Here is a 20217-nt window from a genome sequence, read left to right on the forward strand (position 1 = left end):
CACCCACCCACGTTCCATGTCTCCTCATATCCACTTGACACCCTCCATGTATCCTCAGTAGTCACTCACCCAGGGTCCACTTTCAGCAGCTCTCAGGAGCTATGTCTTAAAAAATAAATATGTAACAATCTAATCTGGTGGAAAGAAACCTCTCTTTCAAAAAAAAAACACTCATAGAATTCCTACAGTCAGAAGGAGGCCACCTGGCCTATCGAGTCTACCTGTACCCTCTGAAAGAGTACCCCACCTCGGGGCAATTTAACATAGCCAGTCTACCTAATGTGCACATCTTTGGACTGTGGGAGGAAATTGGAGCACCCAGAGGAAACCCACCGAGACACGGAAGAATGTTTAAACTCCACACAGACAGCCACCCGAGGTCGGATTTGAACCTGGGTCCCTGGCAGTGTGAGGCAGCGGTTCTAGCCACTGTGCCGCCCCAATATTCCAAAAGAATTAAACTTCAAGTAGTGAATCTGTTGTATGTACGAACAAACATCTATTTCACTAACTAAATTAAAGATAGCTAATTAAAACTGCCAACCAAAATGTTGATACAACCTCCTGCTGAGATTGGCGATTCTGGGTCTTTTGAAAGTCAGCCAAGCATTCATAATAGGCTCAACTATGACAGTAAACTCTGGAATAAGTGAACAATAGTATCCATTGAAACAACAGATGTTCTATGTCAACAAATCAGTCCTGGAACAGATGGGGCTTTATTTTTCTTCAGGTGATAGCTGCTTAAGTTATTTTCTATTTTAATAGAATTTGAGAAATTAAATTGTGTCAGATTACTACACAAGAGATGCAAAGCAGTGTATTATTCAGTTTTTAATACTTGGGAACAGTTGTGAAGTTTGACCCACTGGGAAAAGTACTCTAAAGCAACTCTTACACAGTGCTGATGAATGTAACAGTCAACTTAGCTTTGTAACACAGAATTCATCATCAATCATTGCAATAAAAACACATCCACCTTACAATACAGCCGGATTGAAACTGAAAGAACACCTTTTCTGGTATATCAAAACCTATCAATGAAGGAATTCTAGGAACCAATGTCCTTTCCTTTGGTTTCCTATTGGCAACTGAGGTTCCCCTGTGTTTCACGCTTCCTCTGTGAACCATGTCTTCTCACTGAATGGGCCCCATGCCACTAAAATTAGTGGGAAAGGGACAGGGCCGCGGGAAATGGCTTTAAACTCCCCACTCGCACAATGCTGCTGGCAAGGGCTGCTGTACGTTGGATGGTTAACTGCCCGTAGCTTTATTCCATGCTGGTGAAAACTGCTCGAAATGGGGATGGAAATCACAGATCCCACCCTCCATTTTTAAAGGGCTCCTGAGTATGAGACTCGGTGAATATCCAAGCCACTTTGGAGGAATTCATTTTACAACATCTCCCATATTTATCCTTCTGTAATATTTTAAAATTGATTCTTAATATATTTACCTCTACTCCATTGACTGCATGCATGGCTGTAAAAAACAAAAATAAACAACTTTGGGTCCCTTTTCTGCTATCTTTGTTTGCCAATGTGTGGTTCTCTTGCTTTCAAAGCTAAATCAAGAACAGGACAGTGCAGGGGATTGAAAACTGGACACAAAAACAGAATATATCCTCATCGAGAGATTAGACAGGCTAGCGCTTTTGGTGCACGGACCCTTCAGAATGACCCACAGACCTGAAAAATTGACATATCTGTTCGCTGAGCAGGTCTTCACTGGTATGCTGGGGTGTTTCCAGAATTTTCTGCTTTTGTTTCCTTTAGTTTTACCTCAGATAATTTCATCAGTGTTTCATGTAATTATAGTTTTGTTTATGGTTGGCATATTATACATTACTACAGATTAGCTTATGTGTTCTTTTTAACAGTTTCCTCAGAACAGTAACCAGTTGGTGCTGGATGCTTGCTAATGCTAGATTTTGTCCTCTGGAGGTAGAGCTGGGAATGTTGGCCTTTATCGCAAGAGCACAGAGTTAGTGAGGTCTTGCTTCAATTGTATAAAAGCTTGGTTAGACCGCACCCGGTGCACTGTGTGAAGTCATAAAGGCAGTGCAATGAATGTCCACCAGACTTGTTCCGGGGATGGCAAGACTGTCTTTTGAAGAGAGATTGAACACACTGGGTCTGTATTCTCCAGAGTTTCGAGAATGAGAGGTGATCTCATTGAAACCTACAAAATACTTAAAGGACAAGATGGGGGTAGGTGTAAAGGTGTAAATAAGATGGTTCCCTTGATTGGAGAGTCTAGAACCAGGGAGCACAATTTCAGAATATGGGGGATGCAACTTAAGACCGAGGTGAGGCAAAACTCTTTTACCCAGAGGCTGGTGAATCTTTGGAATTCTCTACTCCACAGCGCTGTGGAAGTTCAGTCATTGTGTCTGTTTAAAGGCGAGATTGACAGATTTCTGATTAACAATAATGTAAAGGATTATGAGGATAAGGTATTGAAACGTCCGATCAGCCGAGACCATATTGAATGGCGGAACAGGCTCGATAGGCTGAATGGTCTACTCCTGTTCCTATACTTCTGCATCTCTAAGTAAAGCCTTTAAAGGATATTTATTTTTCATCTATTTTGTAGCTGCACTTCATATTTAATCCTTCCTGAAGATGTTCTAAAGTTTTGTACAATTATATTTCTTGCTACTTGTTCAGACTATTTGTCTCGCAAATTGCAAATCAAGTCTTCACAGATTTTGTTTCTATTTTAGGCAGGGTTTACTTTTGTAATCAAGCTATCTCACCCATGTTAGAATCAGGTAAATTGTCAACATAGCTGTCCAAGAATGAATAACGATCCTTACAAACTATTTCCTGTAAGATTTGTGAAGAATTTTCTGCCTTGACAATTAATATGTGATATAAGGGATAAACAAGACATTTCCAATTATAGCCTTTTTGAGTGATTAGTTTGCAAACCTTAATTTCCTAGCACATGGCAGTTTTAATGTCAAAGCAACTCTATAGCAGCTAGCATTGCCAAAAAAAACAGTCTGGTCCTCCTCTCCCTCTCCTCTCTTGGTGCTAATACAAGTACACTTTGTTATACAGAGAATTGTACAGAACATCCACTGTGTGTACTCTCAAGTTAGACAATGTGAGGACAGATATCAGAGTGGCAGTAGTTCAGAGTATTAATTGAGCCATTCAGAATTATTATAAGGCATAGTGCTGCTGAGTGATTAGCACTGCTGTCTCACACTCTAGGGACCGAGGTTCGATTCCAACCTTGGGGACTGTCTGTGTGAAGTTTGCATGTTCTCCCTGTGTTTGCATGGGTTTCCTCCCAGTGCTGCAGGATGTGTGGATTGGCCTTGCTAAATTTCCCCTTAGTGTCACAAAAATGTGCCGGTTGGGTGGAGTTACAGGAATGGTGTCGGGGAATGAGCCTGGGTGGGTTGTTCCAACGGAGGGTTGGTGCAAACTCATTGGGCTGAATGGCCTCCTTCCGCAATGTAGCGTTTCTATATATTCTGTATATCTATAAAGTTACATAGAAGCAAATACATAAATAGACATGATAGAATATATTACATATCTGGGATAATTGAATTTTACTAAAATAATAGTGCAATGCAATAAGTATAGTGAAACTTTTAACCATTTTATTACATATGTAAGATCACCCATGTCTCATAGATACCAAATAGAGGTAACATGCAATACTTTTCTCACTTATGCTCCATTCCTAAGATCATTGTACAGTAGACCACATTTTAAGTGGTACGCACATTTTGGTTAACATATTTGACAAAGTTGGATGACAAGCTGTACGGTGTGTTGGTGCACTCTTCTTTGAGAAAGAATGCTGATCACTTTTGTGCAATGTTTGTTGTCTTATTAGAGTGACTGGTGGAGAATTATTTGAAGACATTGTGGCCAGAGAATACTATAGTGAAGCAGATGCCAGGTAAGCCTTCTCCTTCTCCTACTGCGAGGCTGCCTGTCCTAGAAATTCCTCAGAGTTGTTCCGAGGAGTTTCCTGGCCTTAGTTTTGCTGTTTTCTCGAGTTGTGTGTAAATTATTCCCTTAGTGTACAGTGCTTAATCATGTTGAAGGCAAATTTAACTCAACAAAAACTTCAATGTTTTTATTACACTTTACTAAAATCATTTTTTATTAATTGCAGTTAAATGCCTATTTAACATGATACAGCACCAAGCCTATTTTTATTTATAGGCGCAAGATATTTGTTGTAAGATAGAGCAAGTAATTAGTTTACAAATTTTGCAGTGAATATGCCTGTGCTTTGCCTCTTCAAAAAATAAGTTGAACATGTTCTATTTCTGAAAGATTTTTGCCATGATGGGGGAAGCTGAAGTGCATTATGTTGTTTTGATGTAGAACTGGCTGCCACATTAATTTTTGCATTTTTATTCCAAGAATCAATAATTTTAATGTCAAAAACAACTGAAAAACAAGTCACACCTGACAGGAAAATATAAACATTAAAGGTTCAAGGAAAATTGAATGAAGTGCTATAAATTGGGCAATAACTTCTCGGATGGCAATTAGCGTGGATTGCCACTCCGTACTGCCTTGCCTGAATTTCTTAAGCACCTGATCTTCCTGACTCAGGCCAGGAGAGATTCAGACAAATCAGCGGGTCCCTGGCTCCAGCATCGAAGTGTAAAAGAAGCCAAGGCGAAGGATGTAACACCCCCCTATTTGTACAGCACCAGTTGCTATGAAGCAGGTGAGTTTAAATGTCCCATTGAAAATACAAGCCAGGGAGAAGATACATGTTAAGAGAAGGGGATGTGACGGTTGGGATTTGGAATGGGCAGGGAGTAGGTCATCGGCAGGGCAGGGAGGGGCATTGTTTGGGGGTCGGTCATTGGGGGAGTGGAGTAAGGCATCAGAGGAGTTGGGGTTGGGCGGGACGGGGAGCTTGGGGTCAGTCAGGGTGGTAGGGAGGAGTGATGAGAACTGGATCGGTTGGGGGGGCGGATCAGTGGAGTTTGGGGGTCAAGTCGGGGAGATGGCGGTCAGGTTAGGGAGGCAGGTTGGGGGTTTGTGGAGTGTGGGGGAGTTCCCGCGAGGGTTCGTGCTTTGAGTATTTAAAATAGCTTCGCTGAAGTTAGAAATGCTTTTATTTCTTCTAACTCTTTCAGAGTGACTATTAGCGCGTCACTGGCAGAACCATCCAAAGTTATCGATTTAAATCACTTTGATTTTCCCAGCACAGTGCAATTTTCCAGGGGAAGTTGGCACTTCTGGATCATTGCCAGGCAATCCCATACCTGGCAACATCCTGAGAGGGCTTCCCACCGTACCTGAGGGGTACCCCCCCCCCCCCCCCCCTTCCCCCCCAATACGACACTAGGGACCCAGGAAGTTATGAGCCATTATGTTATCTAAATAGTAGTGTAAATGCATTATGCTCTCTAAATATGTCTGTAGATATCTGCTATAGATATGGGGTACGGTTTCTGTTTTGATCGCAATCAATGATTGGGTACAAATTGCATCCATCTTGATAAGTCAGTCTTCTCTCCACCCCAATTTCCACTAAAACTGATTGTATGTTGCTGAATGCAAAATCAATCCCGAACCAATGCAATCAGGCACTGTTTTAAAAATATTACTTGATATATTTAGCTGCAGAAACATGATGCAGTTTGATTAATACAGCAGAAGATAGGTGCATCACAAAAAAAGCATTTTAATCACCATTGTCTATCTGAGTAATTCAATTTTCCATTATTAAAAATAAGCTTCAAAAATGTACAAAATTGTTTTGCAGTTATATTTGTGTACAGTCATCGGTTTCTAATTAACTTTAATGAAAAGCACTTGAAATATTTTAAGAGGTAGCTGTTAGTGTTCTTTAGCCCAAAAGATACAGCTACATTTTTAAGAGTCTGCTGGACAGCTTTCAAATTAATGTAATATGAAGAAATTTGCAATAGTGATTTGAGAACGTGACAGGTTTTTGGGTTGGGATTATCTTTTGGTCGTTTGCTAGTTACAGACGAGTACTGCTGAAATAAAAAGACATGCTATTGAAACGTTTTGTCTTGTACTTATCAGAACAGATATGCAAGAATACTAATAATAAAGCAAACAACAATTTATAATGCATGAGAAGAGAATGCTGACGTGCTAGTTGAGAAATCTGACAATGGGTTCTCCACTACTGCCTACTGCAAGCCTACCTGAACTGTAATAATAATAAGCTTTATTAGTGTCAGAGGTAGGCTTTCATTGCTACTTCAATGAAGTTACTGTGAAAATCCCCTTGTGGGAGAATTCAGAATGTCCAATTCACCTAACAAGCACATCTTTCGGAACTTGTGGGAGGAAACCGGAGCGCCTGGCGGAAACCCACGCTGTGCTACCGTGCTGCACTGGTCAGTATATACATTGGGGTTCCGACAGTTTCATGTGCTATAAGATTGACCTTATTGGCAACCTCATAGATATGGTCCGAGCCATTTGCACACCATACAACTTAGTGCTGAGAGAGGACACATCAGAACTAGCCTGCGATATTATGCCTATCCTGCATATCTCACTAAATCATGAATGGGCCTAAGGCGGTCACCTTTTGTCCTGAAAAGTACCCAGTCCATCTTAGATTACCCTAAAAGAGTAAGGTGTCTCACCAATTTGAGCTGCAGATGAAGATCGCCATTTCACATTGCGACTGCGCTGTAGCAAAACAAGGGGTATTCTGCACTCATAGAATGCTGCCATCAAACAAAAAATATATTCTGCCTATCACACAAATGAGTGGTGTGGTACATAAATTTCAGTACTGGCATGATGCCATGTATGCAGGGCGTACATCCCAACAACTGGCGAATTGTATCATGTCCCTTCTGTTGTTTGCAACCGACAAAGTGATGGTACTGAACCAACCCATGCTGGCAAAACTCAAAATATGGGCCAGGATTCTCCAAAAACGCGGCTCAGTGTGGACGCCGGTGTGGTGATACGTATTAGTGGTATTATGGTACCCTGTAATGCCGAGAGGCTATTGGTGGATAGACGCTGGCTCCCGATTGGATCAGCCGCCTACTGGCTCCACCCAGTAAGGCGGAGTATAAGAGCCCGGATTCTCCCAGCAGACGCATTCTGTAACTGCTGCTGGGAACAAGTCTGCGTAATAAAGCCATCGATTGACTCCATCTCTTCTCGTCTCATGAGTGATTGATCGTGCTGCAATTTATTACGCAGACTTTTTTAAAAAATAATTTTTATTGGGGTTTTCAAAAAATATCAACAACAGAATGATAAAGGAACCCAATAGAATTAAATACAGAACAAAGTAAAGCAACCCCCGTGCCCCCCTCCCCCTATACATAAATAGTAAATTAACACCCCGAATTAACACAAAGCAAACATAGCAAATATATACACCCCCTCAGATCCTGCAGGGTAAATAAACAAAAATAAAATAGAACCCCCCCCCCCCCCCCACTTCCTGGGTTGCTGCTGCTGACCATTGTCTACTGTTCTGCCAGGAAGTCCAAGAATGGTTGCCACCGCCTAAAGAACCCTTGTACCGATCCCCTTAAGGCGAATTTCACCCTCCAATTTAATAAACCCCGCCATATCGTTGATCCAGGATTCCACGCTTGGGGGCCTCGCATCCCTCCACTGAAGAAGAATCCTTCGCCGGGCTACCAGGGACGCAAAGGCCAGAATACCGGCCTCTTTCGCCTCCTGTACCCCCGGCTCCCCTGCAACCCCCAAATATTGCGAGCCCCCAGCCCGGCTTGACCCTGGATCCTACCACCCCCGACACCGTCCTCGCTGCGCCCTTCCAAAATTCCTCCAGCGCTGGGCATGCCCAGAACATATGGGTGTGATTTCCTGGGCTACCTGAGCACCTAACACACCTGTCCTTCTCCCCCCCCCCCCCCCCCCAAACAAAGAACCGGCTTATCCTTGTCCCGGTCTTCACCCTCCCAAGGGCATCTGCCCACGTCCCCTCTTCGATCTCCTCTCCCAACTCCTCCTCCCACTTGCCTTTCAACTCCACCACCGAGGTCTCCTCTTCCTCCTGCATCACCTGGTAAGTTTCGGAGATCTTCCCCACTCCAACCCCCCCCCCACCCGAGAGCACCCTGTCCTGTACTGTGCGTGGCAGCAGCTGCGGGAATTCCGCCACTTGCCGCCTGGCAAACGCCCTTACCTGTAAATATCTAAAGGTGTTCCCCGGGGGAGCCCATACTTCTCCTCCAGCTCACCCAGGCTCGCAAACTTCCCGTCCACAAACAGGTCCCCCAACCTTCTTATCCCTGCCCTGTGCCACCCCGAAAACCCTCCGTCTATTCTCCCTGGGACAAACCGGTGGTTCCTGCGTATTGGGGTCCACACCGGGGCCCCAACTTCCCACCTGTGCCGCCTCCACTGCCCCCAGATTTTGAGGGTAGCCGCCACCACCGGGCTCGTGGTATACCTCATTGGAGGGAGCGGCAGCGGCGCTGTTGCCAGCGCCTCCAGACTCGTACCCTCACAAGACACCGTCTCCAGCCTCTTCCATGCAGCCCCCTCTCCCTCCATCACCCACTTGCGCACCATTGCCGCATTGGCGGCCCAGTAGTACCCACAGAGGTTGGGCAGTGCCAGCCCCCCCCCCCCCCCCCCCCCCCCCCCCATCCATCCTCCGCTCCAGGAACACCCTTCTCACCCTCGGAGTCACCGCGCCCACACAAACCCCGTTATGCTCCTGTTGACCCGCCTAAAGAAGGCCTTCGGGATAAACATGGGGAGGCACTGGAACAGGAACATCTTAACTGACTGCACCCTACCCGCCAGGGACAGTGGCAGCACGTCCCACCTCTTGAACTCCTCCTCCATTTGCTCCACCAACCTCGTGTAATTAAGTCTATGCAGGGTCCCCCAGCTCCTGGCCACCTGGACCCCCCAAATACCTGAAGCTCCTCTCCACCCTTTTTAGCTCGCCAATCCACCACTCCTGGTCCCTTGGGTGAACCACAAACAACTTGCTCTTCCCCATGTTGAGCTTGTACCCTGAGAAATCCCCGAGGATCCTCATTACGTCCGGCATTCCCCCCACCGGGTCCGCCACATATAGCAACAAGTTGTCCGCATAGAGCGACACCCTATGCTCCTCCCCACCCCGCACCAACCATCTCCAGTTCCTCGACTCCCTCAGTGCCATAGCCAGGTGTTCAATCGCCAGTGTGAAGAGCAGGGGGGACAGGGGACACCCCTGCTTCGTCCCTCGATGCAACCAAAAGTACTCAGACCTCCTCTTGTTCGTGGCCACACTCGCCATCGGGACCTCGTACAACAGCCTAACCCACCTGACAAACCCCTCCCCAAACCCGAACCTCTTCAGCACCTCCCACAAGTACCCCCACTCTACCCGATCGAAGGCCTTCTCAGCGTCCATTGCTACCACTATCTCCGCCTCCCCCTCCCTCGCCGGCATCATAATAACGTTCAGGAGCCTCCGCACATTCGAGTTCAGCTGCCTCCCCTTCACGAACCCCATCTGGTTTTCGTGGATCACCTGCGGCACCCAGTCCTCAATTTGCGTGGCTAAGACCTTCGCCAGAGCCTTAGTATCTACATTTAACAACAAAATCGGCCTGTAAGACCCACACTGCAGGGGATCCTTGTCCCGCTTCAGGATCAAGGAGATCAGTGCCCGGGCATCGTCGGGGGCAAAGCCACCCCCTCCCTTGAATCATTGAAGGTCCGAACTAGTAACGGGCCCAAAAGGTCCACATATTTCTTGTAGAATTCGACCGGGAAACTATCCGGCCCCGGTGTCTTCCCCGCCTGCATGCTCCCTATCCCTTTGGCCAGCTCCTCCAGCCCAATCGGGGCCCCCAATCCCGCCACCAGTCCCTCCTCCACCTTCGGAAACCTCAATTGGTCCAGAAAGCGGTCCATCCCTCCCTCCTCCAGTGGGGGCTCGGACCGATACAATTCCTCATAAAAGTCCCTGAAGACCCCATTGATGCCAACCCCACTCCGCACCACACTCCCTCCCCTATCCTTAACTCCCCCGATCTCCCTAGCTGCGTCCCGCTTCCGAAGCTGATGCGCCAGCATCCGACTTGCCTTTTCCCCATACTCATAAATCGCCCCCTGGGCCTTCCTCCACTGCACGTCCGCCTTCCTGGTGGTCAACAGGTTGAATTCGACCTGGAGGCTACGCCTCTTCCTCAACAGTCCCTCCTCAGGCACCTCCGCATACCTCCTGTATACCCTCACCATCTCCCCCACCAGCCTCTCCCTCTCCCTCTGCTCTCTCCTCTCCTTGTGGGCCCTAATGGAGATCAGCTCTCCCCTAACCACTGCCTTCAGCGCCTCCCATACTATCCCCACTCGGACCTCCCCGTTATTGTTGGCCTCCAGGTGTCTCTCTATGCTTCCTCGGACCCGCTCACTCACCACCTCGTCCGCCACAGCCCCACCTCCAAGCGCCACAACGGCCGCTGGTCCCGCTCCTCCCCCAGCTCTAGGTCTACCCAATGCGGGGCGTGATCTGAAATGGCTATCGCCGAGTACTCGGTATCCTCTACTCTCGCTATCAGCGCCCTACTCATAATAAAAAAGTCGATCAGGGAATAAGCCTTATGAACATGCGAGAAGAATGAAAATTCCCTAGCCCCCGGCCTTGCAAATCTCCAAGGATCCACCCCTCCCATCTGGTCCATAAACCCCCTCAGCACTTTAGCCGCCGCCGGCTCCCTACCCGTCCTAGACCTGGAGCGATCCAGTGCCGGATCCACCACCGTGTTAAAGTCTCTCCTCCCCCCCCCCCCCCCCCCCCCCCCAATTATCAGGCCCCCCACTTCCAAGTCCGGGATCCGACCCAACATGCGCCGCATAAAATCGGCATCGTCCCAGTTCGGGGATACATATTGACCAGCACCACCCTCTCCCCTTGCAGCTTACCGCTTACCATTACGTACCTGCCGCCATTGTCTGTCACAATGCTCGACGCCTCGAACGACACACTCTTTCCCACCAAGGCCGCCACCCCCCGATTTTTGGCATCCAGCCCCGAATGAAACACCTGACCTACCCACCCCTTCCTCAATCTTACCTGGTCTGCCACCTTCAGGTGTGTCTCCTGGAGCATGACCACATCCGCCTTCAGCCCCTTCAGGTGCGCGAACACCTGGGCCCGCTTGACCGGCCCATTCAGTCCCCTTACATTCCAGGTTATCAGCTAGATCAGGGGGCTACCCGCCCCCCTCCCCAGCCGACTAGCCATATCCCCTCCTTGGCCAGCCACGCGCCCGCACCCCACTCCTAGCCCGTTCCCCACGGCAGCAGACCCCCGTCCCAACCCCCTCTACTCGCTCCAGCTCCCACTTGACCATAGCAGTAGCAACCCGGTCCCCCCCCCCCCAAAGCTAGCACCCCTCCTAACTGCTTTACTCCCCCCATTGCACTCCCGCAAGTCAGCTGACACCTGCTGACCCCGGCTACTCCCGCCTCTCCTTCGACTCCTCCCATTGTGGGACATACCCTCCTCCCCCAATACCCATCTGCAGGCTCTCTGCCTCCCCCTTCCATCCCAAATGCGGGAAACAACCCTCGCTTCCCCGCCCCGGCCCCGCCCCCTCCAGCCTTCAGCGCGGGAAAAAACCCGCGCTTTCCACCTGCCCGGCCACGCCACCTCTGACGCCGCTCCTTTTAAAGACCCAGTCCCCTCACCCCCGACTCAGGCCTCATCCTCGCCCGCGGGGCCCCATCCCCCTTACCGGCCATCCACCCCTACTCCATTTACTTACCCCCCTCCACGTGCCCATCCGACAGACCCAACCAAAACAGTGTCCAAACCACCCTCACCGAACCAAAAAGAAATACGAGCATAGAACCCCCCCTCAAAATGTAACACCCCAACAGCAATCCCCGATCACCCATCCCGACCCTCAGTTTGTGTCCAGCTTCTCTGCCTGGACAAAGGCCCACGCCTCCTCCGGAGACTCAAAATAATGGTGCCGGTCCTTGTAGGTGACCCACAGTCGCGCTGGCTGCAGCATGCCAAACTTCACCCCCTTCCTGTGCAGCACCGCCTTCGTCCGATTGTACCCGGCCCCCCTCTTCGCCACCTCCGCACTCCAGTCCTGGTATATTCGAACTTCCGCATTCTCCCACCTGCTGCTCCTCTCTTTCTTGGCCCACCTGAGCACGCACTCCCAATCAGTGAACCAATGAAACCGCACCAGCACCGCCCGCGGCGGCTCGATAGCCTTCGGCGTCCTCGCCAGCACTCTATGGGCCCCTTCCAGCTCCAGGGGCCCCTGGAAGGTTCCCGCTCCCATCAGTGAGTTTAACATGGTGACCACATAGGCCCCCACGTCCGACCCCTCCAGCCACTCCGGGAGGCCCAGAATCCGCAAATTCGTCCGCCTCGACCGATTCTCCATCTCCTCGAACCTCTCCTGCCATTTCTTGTGGAGCGCCTCGTGCGCCTCTACCTTTACCGCAAGGCCTAAGATCTCGTCCTCGTTGTCGGAGATCTTTTGCCGGACCTCGCGGATCGCCACCCCTGGGCCGTCTGGGTCCCCAGCAGCTTGTCGATAGAAGCCTTCATCGGCTCCAGCAGGTCTGCTTTGATCTCCCTGAAGCAACTCTGGATACCCTCCTGCTGCTCCTGCACCCACTGCATCCACGCTGCCTGGTCCCCGCCCGCCGCCATTTTGCTCTTCTTCCCTCGCACCTTCTTTGGGTTCACCACCACGTTTTTAGTCGCCCCGCTCCTGGTCCAAGCCATACACTGTCGGGGAACTATTGCAATCTCCTTCCCTCACTGGGAAACGTCGAAAAAATTCCGTTGGGGGACCTGAAAAGAGCAGAAAAGTCCGTTTTTAGCGGGTGCTGCTGAATGTGCGACTAAGCTCTGCATCGGTTTCGGCTAATGAACATACGGAACTACTAGTTCGGGATGCCTTCATAACAAGTATGCTCCCGTCCCAAATTCACCAGCGATTGCTGGAGAGAGACGCACTAGGCCTCAAGGAGGCACGGGCCCTAGCTGCCTCGCTCGATGTGGCGTCACAGAACGCCAGTGCGGCCGCCCCTTGGGCACTGTGGACCCCCGCCACGACCGACTCCCCGGCACCCCCCACCCCTCTGCAGGCCTGTGCTGCCAGAGCACCAGCCCACCCGGGGGGGGGCCCCTGCTACTTTTGCGGGCAAACAAAACACCCCCGGCTGCGCTGCCCAGCCCGCGCAGCACTCTGCAAAGGGTGCAGCAAAAAAGGGCACTTTGTAGCGGTGTGCCAGGCCTGGGGGGTTGCCGCAATCTACCGGGGAGAACCAGGACCCCAAACTCAACCCCCCCAACGATCCATGTGCGGCCAACGGGCGCCTCCATTTTGGGTCCCGGACTCCATACGCCCCCGACCACGCGGCTGCCTCTAGGGCACTGTGGACACCCGCCACGACCGACCCCCTGGCACCCCCCCCCCCAAACAATCCATGTGCGGCCAACGGGCGCCACCATCTTGGGTCCCGGACTCCATGCGGGAGGGAGGGGCGCCGCCACCTTGGCTGACGGCAAGGACCCGGAATGGACGACTTCACGGGGCCTGAAGAAAATGCCCCGATGTAGCAACAGCGACTTGCTTCGCTGACCCTGGACCAGTCGCGGTCCCGAACACTCCAAAAGGCAACAACGACAGTACTCGTCAACGGGTACGAGACGCCGTGCCTGATCGACTCTGGGAGCACTTTGAGTTTTGTACACCCCGATACGGTAAGTCGCTGTTCTCTTTCGATCCACCCGAGTGATCAAAACTTTTTCCTGGCAGCAGGATCCCATTCTGTAGAGATAAAAGGGTTCTGCATCGCGAACTTCACGGTGCAGGGGAGGGAGTTCAAGAACTACCAGCTTTACGTCCTCCACCACCTCTGCGCTGCCACACAAAGAACAAAGAACAAAGAAATGTACAGCACAGGAACAGGCCCTTCGGCCCTCCAAGCCCGTGCCGACCATGCTGCCCGACTAAACTACAATCTTCTACACTTCCTGGGTCTGTATCCCTCTATTCCCATCCTATTCATGTATTTGTCAAGATGCCCCTTAAATGTCACTATCGTCCCTGCTTCCACCACCTCCTCCGGTAGCGAGTTCCAGGCACCCACTACCCTCTGCGTAAAAAACTTGCCTCGTACATCTACTCTAAACCTTGCCCCTCTCACCTTAAACCTATGCCCCCTAGTAATTGACCCCTCTACCCTGGGGAAAAGCCTCTGACTATCCACTCTGTCTATGCCCCTCATAATTTTGTATACCTCTATCAGGTCTCCCCTCAACCTCCTTCGTCCCTACACACCTGGGGTTGGACTTTCAGTGCATCCTCCAGAGTTTAACGGTCCAATTCGGCGGCCCTCTCCCCCCCACTCACTATCTGCGGCCGCGCGTCCCTCAAGGTCGACCCGCCTTCCCTGTTTGTGAACCTCACCCCGGATTGCAAACCTGTCGCCACTAGGAGCAGACGGTACAGCGCCCAGGACCGAACCTTTATCCGGTCGGAAGTCCAGAGGCTGCTGCGGGAAGGCATAATCCAGGCCAGCAATAGTCCCTGGGGAGCTCAGGTGGTAGTTGTAAAGACCAGGGAGAAGCAGAGGATGGTCATAGACTATAGTCAAACCATCAGTAGGTACACACAGCTGGATGCGTACCCTCTCCCCCGCATATCCGACATGGTCAATCGGATTGCACAGTACAAGGTCTTTTCCACGGTGGACCTTAAGTCCGCATATCACCAGCTCCCCATCCCCCCGAGCGACCGCAAATCAACTGCCTTTGAAGCAGATGGGTGGCTCTATCATTTCTTAAGGGTTCCATTCGGCGTCACTAACGGAGTCTCGGTCTTCCAACGGGAGATGGACCGAATGGTTGACCGGTACGGTTTGCGGGCTACGTTCCCGTACCTCGATAACGTCACCATCTGCGGCCACGATCAGCAGGACCACGACGCCAACCTCCGAAAATTCCTCCAGACCGCCAAAGCCTTGAACCTCACATACAACAGGGAAAAATGCGTGTTTAGCACCGAACGTCTAGCCATCCTTGGCCACGTAGTGCAAAATGGAGTTATAGGCCCCGACCCTGAACGCATGCGCCTCCTTATGGAGTTTCCCCCTCCTTCACTGTTCCAAGGCCCTGAAACGCTGTCTGGGCTTTTTCTCTTATTATGCCGAGTGGGTCCCCCACTACGCGGACAAGGCCCGTCCGCTAATCCAGTCCATGGTCTTTCCCCTGTCGACAGGTGCGACAGGCCTTCAGCCGCATCAAAGCGGATATCGCAAAGGCCACGATGCACACGATCAACGAATCACTCCCCTTCCAAGTCGAGAGCGACGCGTCCGACGTAGCTCTGGCGGCCACCCACAACCAAGAGGGCAGACCCGTGGCCTTTTTTTCACGCACCCTCCACGCTTCAGAAATCCGCCACTCCTCAGTGGAAAAGGAGGCCCAAGCCACAGTGGAAGCTGTGCGACATTGCAGGCACTACCTGGCCGGTAGGAGATTCACTCTCCTCACTGACCAACGGTCGGTTGCCTTCATGTTTGATAATGCACAGCGGGGCAAGATCAAGAACAACAAGATCTTGCGGTGGAGGATCGAACTCTCCACCTATAACTATGAGATCTTGTATCGTCCCGGAAAGCTGAACGAGCCTTCCGATGCCCTATCCCACGGCACATGTGCCAACACACAAGTGGACCACCTCCGAACCCTTCACTTCGTAAAGACCCACAACCTGCCCTACTCCATCGAGGAGGCCAGGACAAATCTGCGCAGAGTGCAAGCCACACTTCTACAGGCCAGATAAAGCGCACCTGATAAAGGCTTCCCGTCCCTTTGAGCGCCTCAGTCTGGACTTCAAAGGTCCCCTCCCCTCCACCGACCGCAACATGTACTTCCTGAACGTGATTGACGAGTACGCCCGGTTCCCTTTCGCCATCCCCTGCCCCGACATGACCGCAGCCACGGTCATTAAAGCCCTCCGCACCATCTTTACACTGTTCGGTTGCCCCGCCTACATACATAGCGATAGGGGGTCCTCCTTCATGAGCGACGAGCTGCGTCAATTCCTGCTCAGTAAAGGCATTGCCTCGAGCAGGACGACCAGTTACAACCCCCGGGGGAACGGTCAGGTAGAGAGGGAAAACGGAACGGTCTTGAAGACCATTCTGCTGGCCCTACGGTCCAGAAGTCTCCCAGTTTCCCTCTGGTAGGAAGTCCTCCCGGACGCCCTCCACTCCATCCGGTCGCTGCTTTGTACAACAACGAATCAAACACCTCACGAATGCCTCCTGGTCTTCCCAAGGAAGTTCTCCTCCAGAACGTCACTTCCGCCTGGCTGGCAGCCCCGGGACCCATCCTGCTCCGAAAACGTGCAGATGCACAAATCGGACCCATTGGTCGAGAGGGTTCATCTCCTCCACACGAACACTCAATACGCCTACTGGGACACGTCGACGGCCGACAGGACACGGTCACCCTGCGGGACCTGGCGCCCGCCGGAGCTCCACACACCCCCTCCCTCCCACCGCCGCACCTCACAGCCTCCCCCTCCGGAGCTCCACACACACCCCCCAACACCAATCACCCCCTCCCTCCACCCCACAGCCGCCCCCTTCCCGGGTGGATCGGTCCTCCCCCCAGTCGCGACTAGGGGTAATGGAGCAGGAAGAGGCATCGCTACTCTCCCAGAGACGACGGTGCGCGAGCCAGCGCCTGCATCACCACCGGGGCTGAGACGATCGGCGAGGACGACCAGGGCACCCATTCAACTCATCAAATCCGTATAACAAAGCAAGAAATACCTCTGTAAATAATTCAGTTGCCCAGTAAAAGTGGCATTGTAAATAGTACTGGTAGTTTGATATCGGAGCATAGCAGCCGTGTTAGCGGCATCCTAGGTACCGACTCTGTAAACCCCTACCACCATATGGCCCTCTAGCCCCGCCAGGTTCCTTATTAACAAGGGGTGAATGTGGTGGAATGTATTAAGGGTATTACGGTACCCTGTGATGCCGAGAGGCTATTGGTGGATAGACGCTGGGTCCCAATTGGATCAGCTGCCTACTGGCTCCACCCAGTAAGGCAGGGTATAAGAGCCCGGGTTCTCCAAGCAGCCGCATTCTGTAACTGTGCTGCTGGGTAACAAGTCTGCGTAATAAAGCCATCAATTGACTCCATCTCTTCTCACCTTGTGAGTGATTGTTCGTGCTACAGCCGGCGTAAACACCGGAGTTTTTCACGCTGCGGGGCCCAGCGATTCCGTGGCCCACAGGGGGCCAGCACGGTGCCAGAGTGCTCCACCCAGCTCTGGCTGCCGATACGCAGCCCTGCACTTCTGGCCGCGGGTCCGCACATGCTTGCGGTGGTCGGCTGCGGCGCCGTGTCCGTGCAACATAGCGGACCCACACAACGGGCCAGCACTGAAGAAGGTGGTTTCCCCCCCCCCCCCTAGACCGCGCGCACCCGCCGATCGGTGGCCCCCGATCTCGGGTCTGGCCGTTGTGGAGGACCCCCCCGGAGACTGATCCCCCTTCCCCCACCAAGACGGCCACCGCAGCCGCGGCGCCGTGCTCCCGCTGGGTGGAACCATACGGGAACCATGCCGGCGGAAACTCGGCTGGTCAACCGCGGAGAATCGCCGGGGCCATCTTTCACACGGCTGCCGTCGATTTTCCGGTCGCTGGAGGTTCGCATCCCGGCGTCAGACCCGATCGCGGGTCCGACGCCCCATTCTCCACCCCACACCGAGCCCAATTGCGGACCGGGTGATCGGTAAATCCCGGCCATGGTATCCAACATGAGATGTGATTACGTGATTAGAAGCTCTTGCATAACAATCCTGATTGTGCTAAGAATTACACTGACAACGAATTTAAGATTATCAGTCGGGCTTGAAGAATGTTTCACTAATGCCTGCTGGAAGTTACACATATTTGCACACAGGACCTCGTCCTTGCAGACAGAGGGAGCATGTCCTCACATTATGCTTTTCTCGATGAAACCAAAGCTTGAGTGACAGCCATTCCCTGGTTCATTCTCCATGGCAGCAACTCTGCCAAGCAGAGTCCACTTGCCAACCATATCAGCACTCAACTCATGCAGTATAAGTTGTTGTTCCTTTACGGTTGGCCTTCTTGCGAACTATCCTGGTGAGTGCAAGACGAACAGCTTCAACAACAAGTCTCTCTTTTTCAGCAATTCTCAATCATCTTTCAGAGCAATGATTTTAAAGCAAGCATAAAGGATTGCAGAAACTCAATTTAAGCTGAATACAAATTGCCCTTAAAATTCTGTGATCATTTGCAGCAAAAGTAAGCACAATCAATTGGAAGTCCTAGTCATAATAATGTTTTGAGTTTGGGAGCATGGTTTTTGATTTCTTTAAAATATTTTTCTTTTCATTTCTCACAGTTGCATTAATTATATTGTCAGAAACTCAATAATTTGAAAAAGAAATCCTAAATGGGTTGCAAAATTTCTTGATGCAACATAGTGATTAATATTTATGAAATTAGAAGGTATAAAAGTTATATGAAGCCCATAGTATATCATGCATTCCAACAGATTTTTCAACAGCAAATAGCATCACACTCTATTAAAGTATTTGGCAAAAGCATCATTTCACCAATCTTCAATTAGAATCTGTGATCGTGTTAATATTAGCAGTCAAACCTTCAACTGCTTTCACATATATAGAAATTAATATGTAGAAATAAATAATGGCAAATGGTTTCAGAAGTGGAAACTACTTCAGCATTCTTGAGGACTTAAATTACCTGCATTATTTTTATTTAGTTGTACTTTGGATTTGTGCCTTTAATTTTTACAGCTAATGTTAAAATTATGAATGATAAAAATTTAAATGTGGTATAAACAGGCGCAGTAATGCACGTTTTCTTCCGACAAAACTCATTTTCCGTTTCTTTTAATCCTATTTCTAAATATCTAAATTCTAAGCATCTAATAAGGGGACATTCTGTACATAAGTCATTCTGTAAGCTTAAAAATAATTTATTAAAATTGACTAATTCCTCTTTGTTTTTAACCTTTACATAATGATGAAAATGCCATCATCCTATTCGGAAAACCTACCTGAACATCCTCCTTTAAAGATTGCTATAGGGAATATAGTGATTAATTAGTCAGTCTCCTGTGTGTGGCTTTACACACCGGGAGTCTAGATCAAGTGTGGTCTCCAGAGAAAGTGGGGTTGGTGGACAGGAAATAATTGGACCAGAGGAAGACATAGTTCTGACTCACGTTTTGATGCCCTACATGCTGTCCTCACTTTTGTATTCAAATTATAAAGTCTAATGCGAACAGTCATAATGGAGATTGCCTATGTAAATTTGTAAAAGGAAAATGGCTGGAATTCTCCAGCTGTTCGCTGGTGGCGGGATTCTATGCTTTTGCCAGCAACTCGCTTCCAGCCGCAGGTTTCACGGCGCCATGGGGTGTCTTCAATGGGAATTCCGCCAGTGAACGGGGTACTGCCTCCTGCGAGGCTGAGAAACACACGGCTGGGAGGCCAGAGAATCCTATCCAATTATACCCCCTGCCAGTGGTGGTACTGCAGCATCTCCACTGGAAGGAATGTGTATAGAGTGTCAAAGTTATGTAGGGAGCTTCTACCATTAATGTTTATATTAGAATTTATAATGGAAAAGGTTGACAAAACTGTGCATAATGTTACAGGCAGGGGAGAGAGGCACACTGAACTCACTTAGTTTTCCTGCCCTCTGTCCATAAGCAGAGTTCCAGTTTTTGAATTCCCCCCGAACACTGTCGAGGCAATTTTTTAGAGTGACTCGCTACAAATTCTCTTTCAGCTTAAATCAGAAGTATTGTTTATTCATGCATTCAAGCCCAGGGGATGGTCTTTGCAACTGCATACACAGGCACACAAGGAAAAGGAAAGAAAAGAGTTTTATAACTAGAAATATCTTAAAACAAAAATAAACCAAAGACATTGGACGGAATTTTCTTGTTTTTCCGGCATAGTGGCGCAGCAGGAAAAATTGAGTGGAAGCTGTCGACCTCCAGGGCGGCTTCCTCTGCCGTATTTTCAGGTACTTGGACAATAAAAAATTAAGCCCCTGCCAACAACTTAGTTTTTTAAAATTTGGAGCGCCCCAATACAAAGACTTGAAAATAGAACACCCCCATCACGGAGCTCTTCCGCATCAGCCCCCCAAATGCAAATAATCTCAATGGGGCCAC

At 50.1% G+C, this 20217-nt stretch overlaps 1 protein-coding gene across 37 annotated transcripts in view; it reads left to right on the plus strand.

Moving 5' to 3' along the window:
• The window catches only part of LOC140408518 (calcium/calmodulin-dependent protein kinase type II subunit delta), a 489119-nt gene that overhangs the window by 318745 nt on the left and 150157 nt on the right, over positions 1-20217 (plus strand). For all 37 annotated transcript variants that reach the window (XM_072495808.1, XM_072495809.1, XM_072495811.1 and 34 more), the window contains exon 5: positions 3859-3924. In XM_072495808.1, coding sequence (XP_072351909.1) covers positions 3859-3924 — 66 coding nt within the window. The remainder of the gene's footprint in view (positions 1-3858; positions 3925-20217) is intronic.

The sequence above is a fragment of the Scyliorhinus torazame genome, chromosome 3 (genome assembly GCF_047496885.1).
Source record: "Scyliorhinus torazame isolate Kashiwa2021f chromosome 3, sScyTor2.1, whole genome shotgun sequence".
NCBI lineage: Eukaryota > Metazoa > Chordata > Chondrichthyes > Carcharhiniformes > Scyliorhinidae > Scyliorhinus > Scyliorhinus torazame.